The sequence below is a fragment of the Sebastes umbrosus genome, chromosome 11 (genome assembly GCF_015220745.1).
Source record: "Sebastes umbrosus isolate fSebUmb1 chromosome 11, fSebUmb1.pri, whole genome shotgun sequence".
Classification (NCBI taxonomy): domain Eukaryota; kingdom Metazoa; phylum Chordata; class Actinopteri; order Perciformes; family Sebastidae; genus Sebastes; species Sebastes umbrosus.
The window spans coordinates 31,198,482-31,223,580 of NC_051279.1; the positions used below are offsets into that span (position 1 = coordinate 31,198,482).

At 42.7% G+C, this 25,099-nt stretch overlaps 1 protein-coding gene across 1 annotated transcript in view; it reads right to left on the reverse strand.

Annotated features, from left to right (window-relative positions):
• Window positions 1-3,376: 3,376 nt before the first annotated feature.
• Window positions 3,377-25,099, reverse strand: part of sall3a (spalt-like transcription factor 3a) — an 87,157-nt gene continuing 65,434 nt past the window's right edge. The window contains exons 2-5 of the mRNA XM_037785147.1: window positions 17,860-19,614; window positions 6,224-9,376; window positions 5,466-5,803; window positions 3,377-5,032 (exon numbers count right to left, since the gene is read on the reverse strand). Of these exons, the coding sequence (XP_037641075.1) occupies window positions 4,601-5,032; window positions 5,466-5,803; window positions 6,224-9,376; window positions 17,860-17,941 (4,005 nt within the window). The 5' untranslated portion in view covers window positions 17,942-19,614 and the 3' untranslated portion in view covers window positions 3,377-4,600. The remainder of the gene's footprint in view (window positions 5,033-5,465; window positions 5,804-6,223; window positions 9,377-17,859; window positions 19,615-25,099) is intronic.

The window sequence follows — 25,099 nt, forward strand, 5'->3', positions numbered from 1 at the left end:
AGCAAGCGAAGCACCCCAGCAAGCTATGGATTGACTCAAGAGCTGAGGCATGGAAGTGAAAAAAAACAAAAAAACAAGAGGAGCACCAACAAAGGCAGAGAAATTGTGCAAAAAAAAAAAAAAGGCATACTTTTGGATTTAAAGCACCTATCTCAGATCCCAGAGCCTTGAGAATGGGATTGGATTACTGTCGGTTAGATTTACTCCTGTGGCTCTTCGCCACTACATCATCGTAGGGCCCCCTGCCTCTGGATCAATGGGGATATTTACTGCGCCTGTTTCAGGGAGACTTTCACAGTAGGCAGGGCATTAAACAAACAGCCGACAGCCCCGTCCCAATGATGGCCTGTCTGTTCACACTGTGCCATGCCCCAAATGTCACACACATTCACTTCAAAACAGGTAGCGCACAAACACGAGTGAAGTGCAGATAAAACAAAAGGCCAAGCAATTTGCTGGGTGTGCTGAACAAAGAGGAAACACTGCCACATTTCAAGAAAAGAAAAAAAAAATATCCAAGAGAGATGGAACGGCACGTTATGATAATTAGCCTTGTAACCCACTCTGAAATTATACTTGTTAAAATCCTCTTAAATGGACACACCTCACACCTAATCCCTTGTCTGCGCTCCCCTCGTTGCTCATAAACATCCTGTTTTGACCAGTAAAATGAAATTGCTCTTCACGTGTTAGACATTACATTGTAATGTATTGCTTAATGGAAAAAACAATAGCATAACTACAGCAAAAATAAAATCTGGGTAACATGCTGAGGTTTTGCTATGGAAATACAATCAACAACCTCATTTAACCTGAGCTGGAAAGGCCTCATAATTGAAATCACTTGAGGTAAAACAGAGTATTTTCTATGAAGCTGCAGCAACACACTATTGAATTATATATTATAAATTTGAGAAGAATCGCCATTATGGTGTCAAACAACAGTCTTTACATGCACGCATACTGGCTGTCTGCAAAATCATTTGCTAAACGCGAGCGCATGAGTCGAAGAATGAGCGGAATGTATTTTGCTCCCCGCTCAGATATGAGCAAAATAAGTGCCTTCATAGAGAAAAACAGTCAGTATGAAATTTCTTCATTACTAAGACAATTCCACTGACTAAGCCTGCGCTATCAGCTGACAGTGCAATGTCAAACAATGGGCTCACAAACGGCAAGCACGCATTACCGAATCAGCCCGGGAGAGCTCCCGAGGGGCAGACTCCACTCCCGTTCATCAACATGAAAAGTAATATGTGTGTGAAAGTCAAGAGACAAATAATAAACACTTATGGCTCGGTGGTGAAAGCTGACGTAAGCTGGACTCTGATGGACCAATCAGCGCTTCAGCTGCAGTGGATAATGTGCCCACTGCAATAGGAGTCATGCTGTATACATTGTTGCCCTTTCTCCTAATATATATTATTACATTTTAAGGTTTCCAGAGGTAATTAGCATGTCTAATAGCTGATAGCTGCAGAAACACCTGGTAGGAACCATGCAGGCATTCATTTAAACTGACAGGATGGAACACTGAGGAACGTTGCAATCACACATTCAGATTTGTTGATTTGGATTGGCTTTTTTATTTTTGCCTCCAAGAATGATTTATTGCCGTGCTCTGCAGACTGACATGAAAATGAGTTTAAAGTCATGCTAATCTTCCTTTATATAGTGAGGAATGGGCCAAAGTCAAGTGAATCACATCTGCCAGTCCAGTTGCCACAGATAAGAAGTGGAAAACTCTTTTGTTCTCAGTGATTAAAGTTAGCGGTGGTAACTTTCATCTTGCACCTGATGTGGCTGCACGTTCAGTTCATTTTTTCTACAATCTCTTAAGAATATTTGGTTTAATTCTGTTTTTTGTCTGTTTTTTCCGTTGGAGAAAGTGAGAACATGCGTATTTGTTTGTGTGGGAGTGTGAGAATGTGTGTTCGCACACATGTTGACCATGTGTCAACGCGTACTGCACCGGGAGGGCTGAATGCTGGGAGGAGGCCACCATCGCTTTACCGTGCATGGCGTTCACAAACACACACACACACACACACACGCTGCTGCGGCGTAGCAGAAAGGCATCTTAGTTCTGAGGTGAAATGCTGGACAAACACAGATTGTCTCACACACTAACATGTGATTTCTTAATCTTCTATTCTATTACACAACGGCCGTGGCAAGTTAAAGGTTATTATGACGTTGTTTCATCAGATTTTACATGAGCTCAATTGAACACTAATTCCTGCCAGCCATTAATTATTTCTAGTATTATGATGTGAAAATCACGATTTAGATATTGATTCTCCTCATATAAAATATACAAGCTCTTTTTATGATTGTTGTAGATACAATAAACAAATTCCATTACGGATAACAGCTTTTACCTGGATTAACCTCATCAGTGTATTTCAGGAAAACATTTTTTTTTCATAGTACAGCATTATATATACATACATTACATATTTAAGAAGAAATCTTGCAGTACTTCTTATATATATACATATTGTTATGGTTCTGATATGTTAAATTACACGTGCATATCAGTGGATTTCCAGGATGCAAGAGAAGGCCGACAAATCATCAGCTGTGTGTGTGTTTTTTTTTTACTAATGTATAGACTGATCTATACAGGAGAACACACACACTCACACATACACACACACATACACCACACACACACACACACAGAAATAATCTAATATAAAAACACTTTTTTTTGCAAATTAAAAAAAGGGCGATGCAGTGCAACAACAATAAAAACAATTTAACAAAGGGCAGAAAAGGATGTGTATTTTTAAAATGATGGGTCTTTTTAAGGGATTTTTTTCCCTCCTAGGCAAGCCACCATAAAATATCTAGGGAAAAGCAACGTGTCCCAAAAGAGAAGACATATTTATTACCTGAAAATAAGTTGGCCATAATTTTGGAGCAAAATCAGTTGATTTTGGAAAGAAAACTGAAAATTTCGAACTAATTAATCTATCGTATTAATAGTGAAATGTGAAATACAAAAGTTGTTAAATAAAAAGTTAAATAGGAATGATTTTAAAATAATTGACATAATAATACTTTTTAATTTTACTTTGTTTTTTTCCTATCAGTTAAGGCGCTCTGGTTGTCAGTTAAATCAACACTACAATACAAGATATCTTGCCTGGACCTTTTTCTTTTCATCTCCAACATATTGAAAAATGCATAAATGAAAAAAAAAGGATTTAGGGAAATTTAAATAACAATAATAATGATAATGATAATCAAGACACCTTGTTGTTGATTTGATCATATGTATCTGGTATTTCAGTTTTAATTTATGGAAATAAAAGGGTGACAGAGAAAGGGGAGACGTGATGCAGATAAGGAAACCATTCAAACACACACCTGTTCTCTTTTTTTTTATTTAAGAAGGTTTTGATTGAGTGATGAGTTTGCACTCTGACGAGTAGCACAGATGCAACAACAGAGAACCGACTCTGCAAATTGTAGGAGTGGTACGCTGGAAACAATGAAAACAGCACGTGATAGATAGCTCAGTCAAAAGGTTAACGGGAACTCACAGACAAAACGTCTTGTTTTTAAAAAGTGCATTCACAAACATGACAAATACTCTCAACTCATGATGTCTATTTTTATGTGATACAAAATATGCATACCTGTTTTTAGATTTGTCTGTATTTCTATACATAGATATTTCTTCAAAAGGATCACTTCTTTTTTCTTTTTACAAAGGTTAAAAGCAGGGTTGTGGTCATAGCAGCTTCGGATATCTCTAGCCTCTTTACCATGGAACGAGATACACATAGTCTCAACAGATATCCAAATAAAACCTACCGTTTTTCTCTGTTGTTCAACTCAAACGACATACTGTCTTTATTGAAAGAGATATTCTTCAGTGAAGCCTGCAGTTTAGAAAAGAAATGGATCAATAAAATGCTTGGGCCATTAAATATATTTTTGTATACCCGCTTTTTTGTCAATATCATAAATACTAAAGACACAGGACAATATTATAAGACAATGCTGGGAGACTAAATGTAAAGATTAAAATAGTTCAAACATTATTTTTTTCAAGTTTTCTAGTTCATGAGAAAAAAAAAAATATCAGGCGAGCACAGAAACGCTATACTTCAGTCTTTTCTTCAGTCTATCCAGGGCCCTTTTATATTTAAAAGAGCAATCCTAAACAGGGTTGCCAGACAAAGGCCAGACTGTCTTTAAACTTTTCTGTTTTTAGTCCTGTCCAGATAAGATGCGTGCCCATCATAAATGAGGCAGGATCCTGGTTTTCAAAGGAATTCATAAAAGCAGTCAAACATACTGATAAAAACCAATAAGTACCATGCAAATCTTGCAAGACGACATATTCTCAAACAAGAGACAAAGTATTCTTCGTATAGGCGAAATATCAAGTGAGGAGGGAATGGGTGAAAGGCAAAGACCTCTAATCAATACTAAATACTATATTTCCAAAACCAAACAAAAAAATATTTAATCTGTACATAATATAGTACGCATGAGTTCAGACTGGATCAGCAGTTTCTTTCCTTGTTGTTAGACTCTGAGTCTTTGCCAAACGCATACCTCGGAGCAATACAGAAAAGTCTTTTTAATTGATCCCAATCTCTTTGTTCTCCTCCATAAATCTGGAGAAGGGGCGGCCGGCCCCGACATCCAGTCCAGCCTTCTCCATACCCGTCATGGGAGGGCTGCCGCCGGTGTGATGGCGGTCCATTCCTCCCGGCATGGGTCCCAGTGATGTGATTCCTGTGCCGCCGAGGCTGATGGGCAGCTGGTTGATGCCTCCGTTCTGGATCACGGAGATCTCATTGTTCTTCATGGCCAGCCCGTTGGTGATGGCGGCTGCGTACTGGTTCCAGAAGCCCGGGTCGACGTTCATGGCTCGCGCCGCCAGATCCTTCTGGAACATCTCGCTGAACTTCATGGCGTCCCCGCCCAGCAGGGCCATGGGATTCTCCACGGACAGCCGCCGACCCCTTCGGGCTGGAGCGTTGTTCCACATGTGTGTTCCCATGTGAACCTAAAATTGGCAAGAAAATAAAAAGAAACATCATGAGTGTGTCATCGTGAGTCGTAAATCCTACAGCCAAGGCAAATACGATATACAAACAAACATTTTATGGATGGGAATGAGAGAGAAAAGGCCAGAGTTAAATGTAAAAACAAACATGCATACATTTTTTTAATTATTTTGTGGTACTTTAAGATTTTATATTTTGGAAACTGTTTTAAATTGACATAAAATGCACAGATATCACAAAACCATTAAGGTAGCAGCTACGAGACCAGAACCAGAAACATGAAAAGTGATGGCAAGAGTAGTGACATGCAGTACTCCAAAGGTCGTTAGTTAGAATCGATCCCACAGTGTTACATGGTACATGCATCTTTTCAACCACAATGACCCCATGTATGTTAAATTCTAATTGATGCTTCATTAAACTGGCTCGTACCTTCAGATTGCCCTTCGTGGTGAAAGCCCTTCCACAAATCGAGCAGGCGAAAGGTTTCTCCCCGGTGTGCGTGCGCTCGTGGATCTGCAGAGCACTGGCCGAAGAGAAGTTCTTCCCACACGAGTGGCAGTTGTGCTGCTTGGGAGTGCGTCGTGGTGGCGGGGGAGCCAACATGGGGTTGATGCTGGGACTCATGTTACTCTGGGGCGCCGCGGCAGGAACCTGGATGCCCACGGGCAGGTGAGAGTTGTCGCTCAGAGACACCGACTTGCCATGTCCATTCATTTCCATTTTGATCATGTTTGAGGCGGTGCTGGCCAAATTAGGAGTGCTCAGCCCTGGAAAAAAAAGAGTTCAAATGAATATTAGAATGGTGAAACATTAAAAGTGCAGAGTAATTTAGCTGGGAGACCCATATATGGCTGCAAGGTAGCTGCTTGAATTTGTCAGACTTTAAACCTACAAATTACACTTCCCTGCTGAAGCCCCACTGCATTAATTAGGCTAATAAGTCTTTATTTGTTTATTTATAAATTTATAAAATGAGTGAATAATATTTTCAACTATATTTATTCCTTCTCTGGCTATCATATCTTATAATACTTCCCTCACATCTATTGATATATAACAGTATATTGAGTAGATGTTTTCTTTATGAGTACATTATTTTACGTAATAACTGCACGTTAAATCTGCATAGATATTTAATTCACTTTATACAATGCATTCAGTTTCTAGTTGATTTTGCACATACACACCTCGATCTCTATTTAGAAACAGCATGCTGAAGTGGCTCTCCTCCTTGATATAGTGCCTGCCAGGTTGAGTGGCAGTCAGGTCAAGGGCCCCGGTGCCTTCAGTTGCAGAAAGCGGAGATGGGGTCTCTGATTTTTCCGACTTCACCGTTGCCAGGGCAGATGTATTGTTCTCCTGGCCCTCGTCTACTGTCATGACACTGCCGTTGTTGTTATTGTTGAACATAGCTGGGGACTTGGATCGCTGGCTCTCAGAGTGGCTGTGAGCTGGGGACAAATGCTGCATAGAGCCAGAGGACTCAGACAACGCAGGGCTCCCCAAGCTTTGACCTTCAGCATCCCCTACTGCAGACAGGGAATCAGTGGCAAAGCAATCAGTCTCTAGCCCAAAGCTGATGCCGTTCTGCGTGGGCTTTTGACCAAACGAACGGCTCAGGTTGGCAGTAGAGTCGATCATCTTCATCTGGTTCTCCATCGCAGCGATGCTGGAGATGATGGAAGTTGGTGGGGAGCAACCAGGTGAATAAGGTTTACATGGGTCTACCTCTCCCTCTTTTAGGTCGGCTTCATCTTCCATAGCTTGCTCCATTTCGTCCAGAAGGTCATCATCGTAACTACTCATCGCGTCTAAGCTCTTCTCGTCAAAGGAGAGGTCAGTGTCCATCTCCTGAAGGCTCTCGGGGAGCGGGGTGTTGGGGATCTGCCCTCCCATGTGCATACGGATGTGTTGCTGCAGCACGACGGCATTGGTGAACTTCTTTTGACAAATAGGGCAGGAGTGCTGGACCCGAAGCGGGGGTTTGGATCTATGGACACCAAAGTGTGTTTTCAGGTTCCCCTTGGTGGTGAACGCCCGCCCACATATCTTGCATTTGAAAGGCCTCTCGCCAGTGTGGATGCGGTAGTGCATCTTGAGAGCACTCTGGCAGCTCAGAACGCGGTGACAGATGACACACTGGTTTGGGTCGGTCATCTTCTTGTCAATGTTCTCGACAAGCTGCTGCAACTTTGACGTCTCTGAGGTTTGCATAGAGTCTAGGAGGCCTCCGAAAGGGAACTTGGCCTTAAACTGGTCCGAGAGCATGGGAAGGACAGGATGGGAGACGGGGTTAGAAACAGAGTTGGGGCTAATGATGGGTTCAGTGGCCTGGCCACTGCTGGACGATGTGGTGGAGTTTACGGTAGAGGAGAGGGCCACTTGAGTTAATGTGGTTGTGGTGGTGGTGTTCTCTCCTGACCTAGAGCAGCTCGGAGGAAGGAGAACACCTTCAGGTTTCAAGAGGGGAGGTGCTTCACTCCCTGGACTGGGTTTTGGGGAGGGTGAAGTAGGGGTCATGCCAGAGTCAATAAAAATATTAGGAGACAAAGATGCACACTCGCTTAATGGTGGAGATGGCCTCTGAGGGGACCTGTTGAGCGGCGTTAGGCTGGGAGACTCGCCAAAACCTCCCATCATACTCGGCAGCGTGGAAGGCAGCTGGAGTCCGACTGAGGTGGGGACCGTGGGGAGGACAGGTTTGCTGTCGAGCCATGTGGTTACAGGTTTTTCTGGGGGCAAAGACATTCCGTACGGGATGCCCGAGCTCGTGGGCACGTTGTCCAGGTACTCTGGCACGGGGTAGGGGTTCATCTGAATATGTGGGTATTTCTCTTTGTGCCTCTGGAAGTGGACTTTCAGATTTCCCTTGGTGGAGAAACGGTTGCCACATATGTTGCATTTGAAGGGCCTCTCTCCAGTGTGCGACCGCAGGTGGATCTGTAGGGCGCTGTCACTGCCAAACACCTTGGCACAGAACCGACACTTATGCTTGAAGAAGGGGTCCTCAGAGCTGGGCTTAGTGTCAAACACAGACACATTCGGGGGCTTCCCCTTGCGGTGCTTCATCAGAGCGGCGAGGGGGTCGAGCGCGTTGGCTGTGGCCGCTATGCTGGCCAGCGGGTTGGGGAAGATAACGCTGCTGGATGAGCTGTGAGGTATCAGCGGTAGATTGGAGGCAGAGCTCAGGAGGCTGCTGTGGCTGAGTGAGGGAGGGGTGGTGGAGTTCCTGGGGAGAGCCGAGCTACTGCTGATGCCACCGCCTCCTGTTACACTACTACTAGTGCTAATGTTGTTCATGACTGAAGATGAGCAGGAGGGAAGTAGAGATGACAATCCAGTACCACAAGGCGAGGAAAACACCGAGTTATTGGAACATGTGTTGGGTATTGAAGAGCTAGACTGCTGACTGCTACTTTGTGGTGTTTGAGAGAGAGGCCCTTCTGTCGCTGAGGTCAGGGGTGAAGGGCCTTGACCACCGAGAGTGGCCGGCAACCTAACAGGCAGCTGATGGACAGGGGGAGCGATGAAGTTGTGTAGCTGAAGCTGACTTGCGACAGGAGGGGCACAGGAGGATACAGGCCCCTGGTTTCCGGCAGCGTTGCCGTGATGGTGGTTTAGAGCAGGCTGTGAGGCAGACTGTCTGTTCATCATAGCCACCTGACTGCGTATTTGTTCTATCAGCTGCAGCTGGTGTATCTGCTGCTGCTGGAGGGCCATCAGCTGGTCCAGGATCATGGGAATAGCCATGGTGGAAACCCCACTGCCCGCTGCTGCCTTCACACTCTGTGAAAACTGGGCAACCGCAACCCGGGTGCCATGCAGGGTCTCCAAGGTAACATTGGTGCTTGGCATGGCGTAGCTTGTAGCAGTGGAGGGAACGACATCGTTGAGCTGAGGTAGGGAGCCGTCTGGCTCGGGGGATGTCACGTCTGTCTCTTCAGGATCCATGTTTTTTTCTGGTGATAGCTCTAGCTCCATCGGTTCGTCCTCCCTTTCTAGGACATTGACCCCATTCAATGTTGCCGTCTCCGGGATGTCCTCCCCCTCACCGGCAGGACTGTGGTTGCCCTCCCTGGGGTCCTCGCTGTCAGCCAGCTCGCTAGGGCAGCTGGGTACAGGGGAGAGCTCTGTCGGGTACTCTTGGGAGGGGTCAGGCGTGTTCTCATTGTCATTCACTATGAGCACCAGGGGGTTTTTGGTGCAACTCTTTAAATGTTCACAGAAGTCTGACCACTTGAAGAACTCAGCGCAACACTTCTCACACACATGCGTCTCCTCGCTGCCGCTGCGGCTCTCATTCCCGCTGTCGGCGTCTTCCAGCACCACCTCACCTCGGGCTAAAGGGAGGGGAGGGGGTCGGGAGAGTGGAGGGAGGAGGGAACAAAAAAAAAGAAGAATTAATGAATAAATAATCAATAAAGAATCCACACATATTTTGCAGTGCAGTGCTGCAAAGATTTAACCTTTGATTTTTTTTTCTCTCTTTTAACATAACCAAAATCAATATTCTTTTTATTTTTTTTTACTCTGAACAAATTGCCCTAGTTCACCAATTCTCAAGACCCAGGTCTGTGCATTCGCACCCTCTCCATAGAGCCAGCTAATAATTTTCTTAGTGCAATCCATCAAATTATGAGGGCCTATCAATTGTGGATACTGCCGCTTAATGAAATTCCATAGAACCTATTGATTTCCAATATTTCATACAATTCACAGCTGCCTCATCTGTTGGGTACAAATCAGGGCTTTGATGGCCCCATTAGGATTCCCCTCTGCTATCCAGCCCAGTCATTTCCACCTGAATTTCAAATGCCTGGGCCTTTTTCATTTAGCATTGCAAAGGTAATACTCTAGCACTGAATCTAAGCAAGGGACTCTGTACTGAAATACTCTTTAGTATATGACGTCAGGAAAATTGTGTTGTCAAAAGTAAAAACCGATATCTGTTGAATCTATAGCACTTATACATTTACTGCAACATTCACTGTCAAATTGGATCATTTAAAATGTGTGCAACCAAAATATACATATCTATAAGTTTAAATTATGCCCACTTTGAAATGTTTTGAAATACAAAACACAACCTTTCAGTTAAGAAATTGTGTGTGTGTTACTAACTCTCTCTCTCTCTGTCCTTCTCTCATGCTCTCTGAAATAAGACTCAACAAATTACATGCTAGTGCCATGGCAGCAAAGTCACTGATTAGTTACACATGTTTAATCACAGTTGTAGGAAGCCACTTCCTCTTCCACATGCAACCATCAAGAGTCAAACAAGCCGACGCAAGCTCCGAGCAAGGGCCCGATTCACACCTGATCAAAACCATGTCAAAAAAATGGCCTCCCTTGTACGTTTATTTTTTTTGTGTTCATTCATAGTTATACTCTATGTGTGTGTATGTGCTGTACACATTTCCCTTTCATTACAAGTAGGAAGTGTGCTCAATCACTGCCACAGCACCCTGTTCAGTGTATACTCAAAGACCCGGCACATATCTGGTAATATAACTATTTATCTACAAATTAAACTATTATATATACGCTTCACACTACAAAAAAAAAAGGACAATTTTGTAAGTAAGCATTATTGCAAATAAAAGTGATTTATTACACAAAAAGATGGCCACTCTAAAAGAGCTGCTATAAAAAAAGGTTTAAGTTCTTAGGTGAGTTAATACTTCTTAAAAAAGGGCCTCAGAGCTACTAAAATACAAACAAATGGGGTTTTAATCATTTGTAAAGTATGTATGTGACTGTATATCTAAACACACTCACACACACACACACACACACACACACACACACACACTTGAATAAAGTAAGTAATTACATTAATGCAAATTTGCTTCCACTAATCATAGGAGTGCAACTCACCCAACAGGCCAATAGGCCTGGGCTCTGACTGTAAGAGGTAAAAAGACACGTCAAGAGTGACGCTACCTCTAAAAACTCCTAGAAAATACTGCACATTATACCGACTGCACATGTTTACTCAACATTAAAGGTCTTAGTATGTGTTGCGAGTGAGTAATCGTGAGATTCATACGGCGCTTGCGCTCATTTCAAAGGTTAAAATGGAGCGAGCCACGGTGAGGCAGACATGAAACATTTGTGCCAATTACAGTGACTCATTAGTAAAGAAATTCATCACTCCTCCTGTAATTTTCTGGCCAAAGGGGGGGCATGAGCTATCGAGGTCTGGTGTCTGTAACTTCATTAATTATCAACAGAAAAGGCTTTGGACAGGCTCCGTGTTCTCATTCTCACTAAGAGCACGGCTGACAAAACAAGATATTGTTTTACTTAATCATATAGATTTCCAGGTTAAATTAGAAATAAAAATGATAAAGGAAAATTAAATGTTAAATCCTGCTTTTCATTTTAAGTTTTGTATTATTTCCACTTTGCAATATTTACGTCACACCTCTCCTTGATTTTCCAGTAACAAGTTAACAAAGTATATCAGTATAAAAAAAATCCATTTAAGACAAAAACAAATCTTCATTTCTATTATATACCATATTTGTAAATCACAAGTGAAAAGGAGCAAGTGGACTGGAAAACGTCAGCGACACGTGACAGCAGGCTTAAAATCTCCTTAGCCTCAGCAGCGGACAGCAGAGCTCATTTCCATAATTGAGGGTTGAAAGGTCAACGCAAATGAGTAGGCATTGTGTTGAGCTGATTAGTTATTAGAATGGTATTACTGTCAATCTCTTTTATTCATTCATACAATTACAAGTGGGGGCCTTTGTATGCCTCTGACCTCACACACACACACACACACACACTGACAGACAAAGAACAAACACAAATTACGTGCACATGTGTAGAGATAAACACCTAAATAAATGCCACATATACACACAGACACATGCTTTTTGCTGTTACTGGAGAATAAATAACGGCAGTGTATATACAGTAAGTGTGCTTGCACAGGCCAGCCTTTTCAAGTTTTCTGACCTAAAAATAGAGAAATTGTTTACTTTAAATTATATTTTGTGAATATAATTTTTATTTGCAAATGTCCTTCCCTCTTGGCATTTTCAGTTTTGTTACATTGTAGACATAACCAGATGTATATTGTGAAGAATATTACGTCCTTAATAGCTTAACAATCATTCAAAAATGTGCACACTTAAAAAAAAAAAGATTTGAGAAACCATGCAGTGATTCAGAGGAGGGATTTTGCTGTGGTTTTCTGGCAGTTTTAACACAGCTACAATTACTCAATATTACAATACACGCCACACCAGTGTGCCACTTGATTATTGTTATGCTTTTGTTGGAAATATTATAACAATGAGCTCAAAATAATACCGTTTGCATTCACAATCACCATTCACTCCTGAAACAGCGGGGTGCCATCGTGTTGTGCAGCTGTGTAAAGGCGACATTTTGTGTTTTTTATGTGTTTGCAAGACAGTGAGAGAGAGAGAGTGAGAGAGATAGAGAGAGAGATAGAGAGAGAGTGTGTGTGTGTGTGTGTGTGTGTGTGTAGGGGGGGTTGGGGGGGGGTATTGATTTTCCTATAGCATGAGAAAGGGAAAGGATGAAGAAAAAAAAAAAAATCCAATCCGTTTTTCATTCCTTTAAGAGTCTTCATTTACTCAGATGCAAATATTAAGCCGGACGCAGTCAATAGGGGGGATTGTAGACGTTGAATCTGTGTGTCCGCTATCTCGCTCAGCAATCTTTGGCACGCTAACTGAAACCGCTAATCTGACATATTATATCAGACGAGGTATTCATGCTTTCCACCGATTCTGTGAAAGCCACAGAGCCGAGCATTGAGCGGAGCATCGGGCAATTACAAATTCTCCCATTCTTAACAATTTCCAGATTCACTTAATGAGCACACACGAGCAACAGACAATGACACTGGTAACATTTACTCCGTGTTAAGGTAAAGTCGTCGCTATCTCATTTTAAAAAAAAGGGGTCATTTCACGTGTATCGTATCTCTTAATTTGAACTATTTTCCGCTTAAAACCTCTTCGTCACATCGTGAGATTTTTAATTTCTGACAGTCAGGACAGTTATCTCCAAAAAGGGCCTGCAGTCACAGCCTCACTAGGACCGCCCCCTCCTTCTGCCCCTTTAACATGCATTCTTGTCAAGCATCTGGGGATAGCTTAGGACCCTTAAAGAGAGATGCATCACTTTACAGTATAGGTCCTGCCCAAGTTGGGAGGGGATGGCACACAAATAAAAAGAGGCCTGCTGGGTTCAACAATGTTGGAATTCTTTCATCACACATCCACCACTCTATTCTCTAAGATATTACATATTTAACTAAAGATTTTTTTTTTTAAATATTAAGGTTTATTTTAAAGACAACTATTTTGACTTATTGTGTACCACGTTTTAATTTGGTAATTTAAGTCAGCACAGGATCATTGTGACCATCAATCATTCTGATTTTACTTTGGTTTCTACACTTTTTGTTCCCATTTAACACAAATCTTATTATCATTATCTATTCATATTTACATGTATTTTTTCAAACCAGCAGATCCTTCAAAAAATAATACTTTTTTCTGCACAGTTCCTGGACAGTAACGTCTCTGTGGATATAAATACATAAAGCATCTTCTCAAATGATCCCACGCATCCTCAGACCTGCAGAGGCTGGAGCGTCCTCAGCACTGTTCTCTGTGTGTGTGTGTGTGTGTGTGTGTCATCGGCCTGGTCAGCCCCGCTGCAGAGTGGTACAGTCATATCTGCACTAACAGAGAGGCCTTTGTCATTGCCTGCAGATGTGGAGCAGCCAAAACATTAACGATTTGTTTGTGTAAGCATTTGCAATACAGTATTCAATGACGGCACTCTGTCCAGATGACTGTGTCACCCGTCAAGATGTCTCTCTGTCCTCCACAGAGACGAGGAGGGAGGCTTTAGGATATCTAATGGATGCTCATCCTCAGCAGGCCAAAGACATATTTAAAAGATTCTGTCTTTTTAACATGGCAATCTTTGCTTCAGCGAAATTTAGATTTTAATTTTCAAGTTAAAAAAAAAAACACTCTTTTTTTTTTACACCCAACAAGCAAAGCACCATCTTTACCAAACTACAACATCTCAGCTGTCAAACTGTGACTTGACCTTCTGAACAAATCAGTGCTGAAATCACCTAAACAAACACAAACAAAATCATCTTAAGAAAAGCCACTAATGACAAAAAATGCACCTCCTCAGCTGATGGCTTGTTAACCTTCTCTTAAATCCGCCAAAATCTTGCTGTTTGGTTTTATTTTAAAAGAGTCCTGTCAAGTTCTTCCTCTCAATCAGGATATTACTTGTTTGTGTGTGTTTTCGGTGCTGAGAAGTAATTAGGACACGGCCATATTTGAGTGCCTTCTTTGGCACAAACTATGTGGGTGGTCCAGAGGCCTGCACCCAATGGTGAGAGGGGATTAAAACAAAAGCCAAACAAAGCCCCACTGCAAGGGAACCATGTTGTGACTGTCAGCGGGGATTTCCTCACTGTATTATAGATTTTTTTTTGCACCTCATAACTACGTACATCCCTGCCTCAAGCGTTATGTTGTAGAGAAAGGAGAACTTAAACATTGTGAGTGTTTTTGAGAAATGAATATTTCTGTGAATAAATAAAACCACATTTGTGGTCGTCCACCTGTTCAGTGAAAGCATGACCGATTCCTGAGGGGTCTTCTAGAAAATATCACTTTTACAACCAATAATATCGGGAAAATTTGCGTTTCTTGGTTTTAAATTGATCCTGTATGTCTTCGTCCATAGCTGGGGGATATTTACTTTTAGAAATTCCTCTAAATAGGAGTAGGCACAAGTGTGCTCATACATGCGCCACCGCCTCCCACTCATTCCACATGCACACCTTCAAAGACACTGGATGCAGAGGAGGGCGGTGGCGAGGTGAAAAAAGCCCGTCGCCGTTCACACTTTCTAGGACACGAGCGAGCTGTGCTGCCAAGGTCAACGGCACACATGTTCTAATTGTACGAGGAGCTTGACATCATAGCGGCAGGACCTGGCTGGGCCGGGGCTGTAGGCAAAGGTTAAGTCAGCAAGCTTTATAAAAGCACTCCTAAGCAGACCCCCCCTACACTCCCCATCGTACACACACACACACACACAGACACACACATATACAACCCCCCATGCCCCCAGGGGGCAAGTGTCCGGAAGGCCTGAGGGGGAGATGATATGCCAGACAAGGGCTTGTTGGCACTTGATTTTAGTTTTTCATCTTTTCAGGGATGCAGCACATTAACTGAGCTGCAGTGGACAGCAGACAAAGACACAAACACACACACACAAACAAACAAAAAGGTCAGATCAAATTGAGGATTTGGAAAGAAATGAACATACAAGAAGAAGTTTGTGCTGCCTGATCATGTGGTTATTTTCTTGTCTGATGGCTATTCTCATAAAATGTGCCACGGACAGAGAGAGAGTGAGAGTGTGTCCTTCGGCACAATTTTGAACGCCACTCGAGTGCTCGACTTTCCCCTCGCCACCAGCCCAACATCGTATGGATTTTAAGTCTAAATCAAGCAGCGACCGACGATTGGAACTTCTGAATTCCTTCGACATTATATGCAATGATTTGTCAGGGCCGGGCGATCGATGGTGTCGTCAGGAGCTGCACCACGGCAGCGGAGAATCTGATCATGCTGCAATGATACAGCGACGGTCGTGACATTTGTAGCTTGTCTATAAGGAAGCTTTGGATGAGACATGGTCTTATTAGGTTTATTTAAGTGTGTATGGGCTCACTGTGCCCTGCCAGAGGCTTGGGATTGTTTCACTGCGACGTCTGCCCTGACAAACAAGCGAGCCAGTAATCGTGCTCCAACGAGGACGGGCAGGAACATTCCACGGCCACTTCCAGTCTCAAGCACAATGGCGTAGATGCTATAGGTTACCCACGACACAGTACGAGTGTGTGTGTTTTTATTTTAAAGCCACACATCCATGTAGAAATGTGTGTGCTAGAAATGGAAAAAAGAGTGTGTGGATTTTTCCTTATTCTAGATCCGTCTTTAGACAGTTTTCTGTATCACCAAATTGCATTTTTAAATGAATTTCTCCCTGCATTTAAAATCATCCAGTTTTTACGACAGGAAAAGGGAAGCTCGCTTTTCATTCCATCATCCTACAGGAGAGCAACCTGATGGATGTTTCATATCTCTCACCAAAAGGTTATCTCAAACATTAACACAGGCACAATGTTTGTGTTCAAATGCTAAACGCCCTAAAAATTACAACAAAAAATCCACACCGAGTAAATCGGACAAAAGAGCCAAGAGTCCTCATCAGTGTGATTCCCCATGCAGCCCTCACACCAACATTTCCCCATGCAAAGAGAGCTGCTCCCCAGAGATTACATCACGCATTTCTATTGTAAAGAAGCCCTGCAAAGTGTGTGTGTGAGTGTGTGCGTGTGACTGGGAGTGTGTGTTGGCCAACATGAGCCTAGATTGAGGTATAAATAATAGCATGCAGTGATTTGTTGGGAGCTTTATGGATACCCAAAAAGAAATACATCTTAAAAGTGATGATCTTAATAATACAATTGCATTGTTATTGGTGTTAAAAATTATGAAATTAATTTGTTAATCCTCATAGATAAAATATGATTTTCTTTTACATTTGTTGCGATATGTTTTTATAAAATACAGCAATTAAAAATACTACAATTTAAAAGAATTTTAAATTGAAAAACAATCATGCACAATAGGATTTTTTTGCACCATAAAGTGAGAAGAATAATGTTCCCACAGTTGTCGTGTTGTTCCTATAATTCCTTCGCCTTGCTTAAGATGTGACTTTAGTATATAATGATCGTTTTATTGCGCAAAAGGCTGAGTACAGAATAAAAAAGATGAATGAGCCTTTTTTTTCTCTCCTCCACATGGCGAGGACGAGCCCTGTCAACCGATCTTGTCGACATTGTGGGCAAAAGGGAACAAATCAAGTGTGCTAAATTTATGTGAGGGGGGGTAAACAAAAACATTTCCATAACAAAACGAGGCTTCGACCTGCAGCACAATCCGCATTTTGCTGCTCGGAGAGCCAGACAGGCGCTGAGGGACAAAAGACACTGATGCAAAATAAAAAAAAATGTAATTAAATTAAATTTATTTTTTAAATAAATATAATGAAAAATAAACATTATTGCACGATTTACCAGGGAATTAAGAATTGTATAGCTGTAAGAGAGAATGTCAAATATTTGTTCAACTTCTCAAATTGCGTGTGCACGTGTATGCGTTTGTGCGTGTGTTTTAGTGCGCGCGCATGCACATCCAAAGTCAACTGTATGAGATTTCAAAGACGTATTTAAGAAAACAGCTGCGATATTTGGCACATGGTTCAGTAAATAAAACCAACTCAATTTTTTAAATCAGGTCTTTCAAAAAAAGGCCTCCAGCTCGTAATATAAATGCTATTTAAGTGTTGTGAATGAATAATGAATATATATTAGTTGCATTAATCTTAAAAAAAAGTCCCCTATCAGCCAGCAGCCGCTGGAGTGATGCAGCCTGGACGAGCTGCAGGTTACACGCTGTTAGGCGGATAAAACTAACACACAACTTCTTAAAGGATACACTGATGAGAGATGTCTAACTGCATCATAATGCATTTATTACAAATTATTGCATCTATAATTTAAGAAATAAATCTTATCGGCAACCCAACAATAATCCAAATAAATCCAAACGACTTTTCCATTTGAGGTGGAACTTAAAAATAAGTTTAAAAAACAGAGTGAAATGAAGAAAGAGTGTAAAAGCAGAGCTGTGAGGAGGAAGTAGTGATCGGATCCACTCACCGTGCTCGGAGATCACCCCGGCTATTGCGGGCTCGTCGTCGGACTTGAGGTGCTGCGGCTTGGCTTGCTTGCGTCGGGACATGCTGCTGCTGGTGCTGCTGCTGGAGTCAGTGCTGGGGAGGCTGCTGCTGCTGCTGCTGCTGCTTTACCGCTCCGTGATGCCTCTGCGTTTTGCAGCAGATACATCAGCGAAGAGCGAATGAATCAACACGCAACAAAAAAAAAAAAGTTCGCAAATAGTCTGATAGCTTTGGAGGAGTGAGAGGAGGAGGAGGAGGAGAGACAACAAACAACAACAACAACTAAAAAAATAGTCAGAAATTAGCCGGTGGTGTTGCTGCTGCTGCTGCTGCCGCTGCTGTTGCTGTGCGTCGGATTGCGCATGTCGGTATAATAATTACGATAGTGAATAATGCCTCTGGATTAATGGCACCGTGTGAAGGTGGGGAGGATTGGCTGGAGTCCAGCGGACGCGCATTGGATATGCTAATGAGGGACGGACTGAGCAATTAGCTGCTTCACTCTCACACTTTATCCGGCTCTTTTCTCAAGACTATCCAGCCTCTCCACAACAACACAACACAACACAGCAACAACACAGCAACAACACGGCAGAGCTCTTGTTGTGCCCGGCTCACGGGGGGGTCTTGAACAGGGACCGGTTCTCCTCCCCTCCTTTCCTCCTTTCCTCCTCTCCTTCACGGAGCGCACTGACTCACTAGTGAAGACGATTCACCGCCGCGTTCCTCCTCCAAGTATCTCTCCTCTTCATCACTCTGACCTTCGTGATCCCACTTTTACCTCACAACTTCAGACTGCGTCTTCTTCATAAAGTCTTTATCTCGAGAGCACTTTCACTCTCTCTCTATCGGTAACTTTTGTGTGTATGTGTGTGTGAGTCTGAACACGTCCTCCTGAATTGGACTGAAATGCAGCGCTGTTTACAGTCTCTGAGATGGTTTAAAGTTTGCTCTTGATGGACATGTTTCCGGTAAAGTATAGCTGCGGGTTTGACCTGGTCACACGGACATCGATAACCGGAGAAGTGGACGGGACGAGTAAAGTTCTTGACAATAGTAATAAATTGTTACCGGGGTGCTTTCTCTTTTCTTTTCTTGTTTTTTTCTCTCTTAATGGCGCAGCTCCGCTCTCCAAACTTTGACGCGCGTCTTCCGAGAAAGCAACAGTCCTCCTCCTCTCAGTCACAGCACCGATGTGATCAAAAAGTCATTTGTCCCGCAGAAAGAGAAGTCGCTTCAGTATTTGTGATCGCGATGAAGTCCTCCTCCTCCTCCTCCTCTTCCTCTCGCCGTGTTTAGCTCCCTCGCCTCGGTGCGCTCTCCAAAAAAAGTGTCTTTTGTGGATCTGTGGTGTCCAAACACTCAAACACTCAAACACTCAAACACCGCTGGTTTCCCAGATTAAAGCATCAGTCAGTGTGTTCCTCTTCCGTCGGCTCGCGGGCTCATATCGAAGCCAACTTTGCAGTTCTCTTGTGGCGGACCAGTCTTGCTGTCGGTGTCTGTGCGTCGTGCATGTCTCGGTGTGTGTAGGGTTGTGCGCTGCGCTGCGTGTGAGAGAGTTAACCCCCAAGCACAGGTTCAGCCCATTGCTTTCAGCCACCACTAGGATGTACCACCACGTTACTGTTCAATGGATCGTCCTCTCACTCCAGTGTGTCAACACCCAGATCTGACCTCCCATCATAGAATATCTCCCATCATATAATATCTGTCAGCTCTCAGCAGCCGCTGCCTGGAAAGGAAACACACACACACACACTGTCATATTAATCACGCACACTTTTTTAATTTTTTTTTATGAGTGGTGATTTTGTGGCTCCACGGTAGGCTTTACCTCACATCTTCCTACTTTTATGTTCACTTTATAGCTATGCAACATTTTACGCACGGTGGCAACCACTGGGAATGTAGTTTGTGCTTTAGGCTATTGACAGTAATCACATTCTAGTGATTTAATTTTTTTTTATATTATTATAAAGATATAAAACATCATATAAACATGATATAATATACATTTTTATATATTGTTTTTTCCTCTTTATTCTTACACTATGTTTAAACCTAAAAGACATGAAAATGAGAAACGATGTGATGTCAGCTCATTGTGGCGCTGAATAAACACATTAACCCTTTACTTTGCAAATTCCTATTTGCATTAAAATGTGTGGATGCATGGGGTCACATTAATGGGGAGGGGACTTAAAGGATTAAGATGTGCGAGGCCGACTGGCATGGAAATAAGACAGGAAAAACGTGCGTAATAATTGTATTGATAAACATGATTTATGGTTATTTTTTTTTTGTTATTTTTTTTTATTACAAACGTCATAGTATGTCATAAGAAAGGTTTTTAAATTACATGATTATTTGTTGCAATATTATAAGTTATTAAAAAAAATGATGCTGAAAATATTATGCTACGTTTGTTCAGTTGTTCCAGCGCGTGAAACATGCGCATTGCTAAATTAGAAACCATTTTACTGTACGGATGGATCCTGAGCTGTTTTCAGGGGGGGGGAGCTCAGTTAGAGCCCCCCCCCCCCCCGTCACCCTCTCCCCCTCCCCCTCCCCCTCCCTCTCCCTCTTCTCCCTCCTGTCTGTTTGACTTGTCTATTCCCCTGTGTGCACCTCATATGAGAGACAAATCTGTTGACAACAAGGTCGTCCTGTGAACAAACTTTCTCCCCCCCCCTCTTCTTCCTCTTCCTCTCCTTCTCCCTCCATCATCCCCCTTACAAGTTATGTCCAAAAGGCTGTTATTATCTGGTATTAATAGATGCAGCCCCCAGGAAGACAAAATCAGCTATTGATAATTGCAAGGAGTATACGGCAGCTACTGTATCGATCGGCGTGTCCTCCACTCCCCTGGTGCTGAGAGATAAGGAGACACACTCTTTAGAGCAATATAATTTCTTTTGACCTATCTGCTTGCTACAGACTTATGATGAATAGCCGGAGTGGCTGCGGTCCTTTATCACCAAAGTTACCCCCTTGATATAATATTGATTCTTTATAACTAGCTCGCCACACAAAAATCAAACTGTCCACTTGGCCATCATCATCATCAATATCATCACAAAGGCGGGAGGAATGAAGATCCCGCGCGCCTCCAAAGGCGAGCCGTTACAATCTCCTCTGTAGGCCTAATCTTTATTTTGCTGATGATGAAAGGAGAGAGGAAACGAGGCAAGGTGCCATTTAAGACGAGGTGCCATTTAATCCGGTATAGACTACACACACACACACACAGAAAGAGAGAGAGAGAGAGAGAGGAAGATCCACAGTGATCAGGTTGCCAAACAGCTTGAAATTCTGGGAATTCATTTTGGTGTGAACATTTTGATTGACAGAAAGGTTTTGTCTGATTTTAAGGCTCTCCACACTAATTCCATATTTTTTCTATAACTGATATATGACAGTGAATTAGAGGGGAAAACTATTAAAATGAACTATGAATTAAGAAAACCTAATAAGACCAATTTAATCGCTCTTTAATTGACTGCGGTGGGGAACTTTTGTTTTATGATCAGCTGATACCGGATGCGGCCCACAGGCATCTCTTAACCTTAAAGAACAGGCTGGTTCTGCTGCAGAGCTGGAGCCCCATAGAGGGCTGTTTCAACGGGGCCACTCTCTCTATTCACCGGGAGAGGGGGGTGAGGGTGGGGGAGGGTGTAGGGGGGGGGGGGGTTTGGAGGAAGCAGTGAGGAGGGAGGGAGGGAGAGTAGAGGGAGAAACGTGTAATCACCCAAACAACCGTTTTTACCCGTTTCGCCCCCTCTGGATCTGTGTCGCAAGGTAAGAAAAGGGCTCCTCCACCGGCCCTCTCTCTCTGCAGCACACACTGCAGCAGCGGCTGACTTTCTGTGAGAACTCCTCTCCTTCTCCTTCTCCTCCTCTCCTTGTCTCTCTCTCACTCTGCAGTCTGCCGCCAGCCTCTCTGTCTCTCACTGCGGATACCGCGGAGGAGGCCGGAGCGAGAGGAAGACACCGAGAGGTAAATAAATGACGCTCGCGGTTTGAATGTATTATTATTTTATTTTTTGGTTTATCGCTGTGCGTCATTGTAAAAGTGTCAGCCTTAAAGTTATCCATCAGATATGTGTAAATACTTGGCCGTAATAATGTGATATTGTTGTTTGGACTGAGAAGTGATCAGAGCGCCAGAATAGCGCAGCTCTTTCTCTTCGCGTCAGCGTCCAATCAGACGTCTTTGCGCCGCCGCAACTGGTGCCAAGACGCATTTACACACACACGCACACGCGCACACACCGCGGGCTAATATAGCAGCCTATGGCAGCCTATGGCATACCGCTGAGGCTTCTATCTGCACCAATCACAGGCGACTTGTAACTTTAGTTTGTGCTATTGGATGATCATAGTAATGACAGTAATCCTCCTGAAATATTCCTGTTGGACTGTAACTCATTATTGGGTTGATGATGACTTTATTATTACAGACATTGGCACTGCATGTGACTTTATAATACTCACATACTGTTTCTGTGGCAATCAATGTTACACTATCTTGAAGTTGATATGATTTCATTGTGAAATTCCTTTAGATTAATATACCAAATTAATGGGTTTATAGTGGCCTTATTATGGATTTCATGTCTTAAGCATCACATTAATCATTATATGATAATAATATATCAACAGGACTTGATATTGACTTTGAAAGGGTCACATATTTTATTCTGTGCTATGTGTCTATGATTGTAATATTCCTATAATTATTATTAATTATATTATTTTATTGAACGTGAGGTTTTGTCCTGTATTTCATAGCATTCTTTTGTGATTATGGTTGTTAGGGTAGTGTGTTCAGTAAAGTGTTTGTCAGTTCATATAGTGAATTTAAAGTGACATTTTTTTTCCTTATTGTGCAGTAGTTTATTTTTATAATATTCCTATAATACTCTTACTTTGGGGTTTTATCTTAATATAAGGAAATATTGTTTTGTCATTTGAAATAGTATCCTTGAGTTGTTTTTATCAGGATTGTGTTGGCATGGGTGACTTGTTAGTGTTGGGTCTTATAGTGAAGGTATTCAGGAGGGAGCCGCTCTAAATGTTTGTCTGTAAACGAAACTACAGCAGCTGGATGACATGACTATAGGAGTGTGTTTTTCTTTCCTGACATGTTTTCCAGCTTTGCTCTGCGCTACACACCCATTAGTTGGATATGTAAAACACACGCACACACACATGCACACACAATTTGATACATAATTGTGGACATCATGCATAAGTAATGACTGTTGTAGCTGGGGCTCGACTAAGTGGCAACTGGCTGTGATCCTGCACTGAAAGTGGAGTGTTTTCACATTTATCACAGAGTCACAGATTAGGAGGCGTTCGAATCCGTGTGATCCGTCCAACTGTTTTCACATCAGATGTCAGTGAACCAGACCATACACTTTCAGTCATCATATCATGACCTGCTTATCTCGCCTCAAACGAGGCGAGCCCCGATAGAATGTGACAGACGCGCCCGTACCTGAGATGAGTAAAATGTGATCTGACTGCTCCAATCAGGCCTAATTGAAATGAATTGAATCAACCCAATTTCTTCTGCTACTGTAATTAAATTAGTAGCTGGGGTGTAATTGGACATCGAGTTGGCACTCGAGAGAGAGGAGATGACAAAATGCTCATTGCTGCCACCGAAGGACTTTATGTGTCTAATCCAGTGTGAAAGGCAGCGCACCAAATGCTGGCTGACACGTTGACAAGGCTGGTGCTTCCCTAGAAGAGTCTACAAACAAAAAAAACATCAGATTATCTGCCTGACTGAAACAATACGTACAGATCTACCCGCATGTGTGTAAACATGTTAGTGTGGAAATGAACATATTTACTGTATATACAGTGCATCCAAAGTGTTGCTTTTATAGTCCAGAATATTTTTCCTGCAGGAACCTAAAACTCCTAAATGAACTTCAAAATACTGAAGTTGTTATAACGTTAGCAGCTCTTAAATAAAGAATGACCCTCTTAATCTATGGCAGAGGAACTCAGGATGTAATAAATAAAGAATGAGCTGATAAACGACACTTTAAACAATTGAAGGCAAATCAAATAAGATTGTGTTGCAGTCAGAAGTGCGTAACGATATTTAATAAAACCCTGATACTTGCGGAGCCTTCTAGATACAGATGTGAGAACATTATCACATCTTGATGTTTGAATCGAAAATGCCCCTAGCTGTATCAAATATCTGATATATCAGTTTGGCCACTCACAGGAAGGGAAGAGGTTTTAGTGCTCTGCGAGGCCTCGGTCATCTGTGGCTGTAATGCCGTTTCCAAGAACAATGAGCAGAACGGGGCTAAAGTCGCACTGATGACACTTAATCTCATTGGAATTCCTTGTCAGGTTTGACCTTGGAAAGATATTAGCCACTCGACAAGTGACTCTGTGTGTGTGTGGGAGGGGAGAGGTGCCTGTGTGTCTCTGTCGGCAGTTATGTGATTGCAAGTTGTGTCTGTGTGTCTGTGTTTTCTGAAGTAAACAGGTGAAATGTGGAGCAATTTTAGATGTATAACTGTACCGTCAGTGGACGCACGGTGATCCCTTCTGTTAGAGAACCTTCCCTGTATTTGCATGGTGGTCTAGCACTCATGGAGGTGGCTGGAGGTGGTGGTGGTGGGGTTGGGGGGGTTATGCATGTGCACAAGAGTCAGCCAGCAGCCAGACCAGTGGGCTGCAGGGATCTGTGGCCCAGTGATATGTGTGCCACATTGTCTGTTCAATAGAGGCCTTTTGAATATTTAAACAGCATCAGTTACTTCGTACTGTCGTTGTTTTGGCACCATTTGCCTTGCTTAATCCTGGTAAGTGCATATCTACACTGTCTTACTGACAGTGTAGAGGTGTGTGTGTGTGTGTGTGTGTGTGTGTGTCAAGAGATATGTTGCATCATGATTCAAAGCTAAGTTAGCACGCTGATGAATGTACGGTAAGCATGCCCTTTGTAGTGATCAGACTCCCATTAGAAGAAGTGGGAGTGTGTGTGTGCAGGCAGGGGGCCATATGTGCGCGCCTGTATGAGCATGCGAGTGTGCTTGATGCCATCTAAAATGAGAGAGAAAGACGAGGAAACAAAACACCAAGACAATAACGTTCAGCATTCACAAGGTTCCTCAGATATTTAAAAGCAGCCAAGCTTTAACGAATGCAACATCCTCGCTAAGGTCAGAAATGTGTGTTTT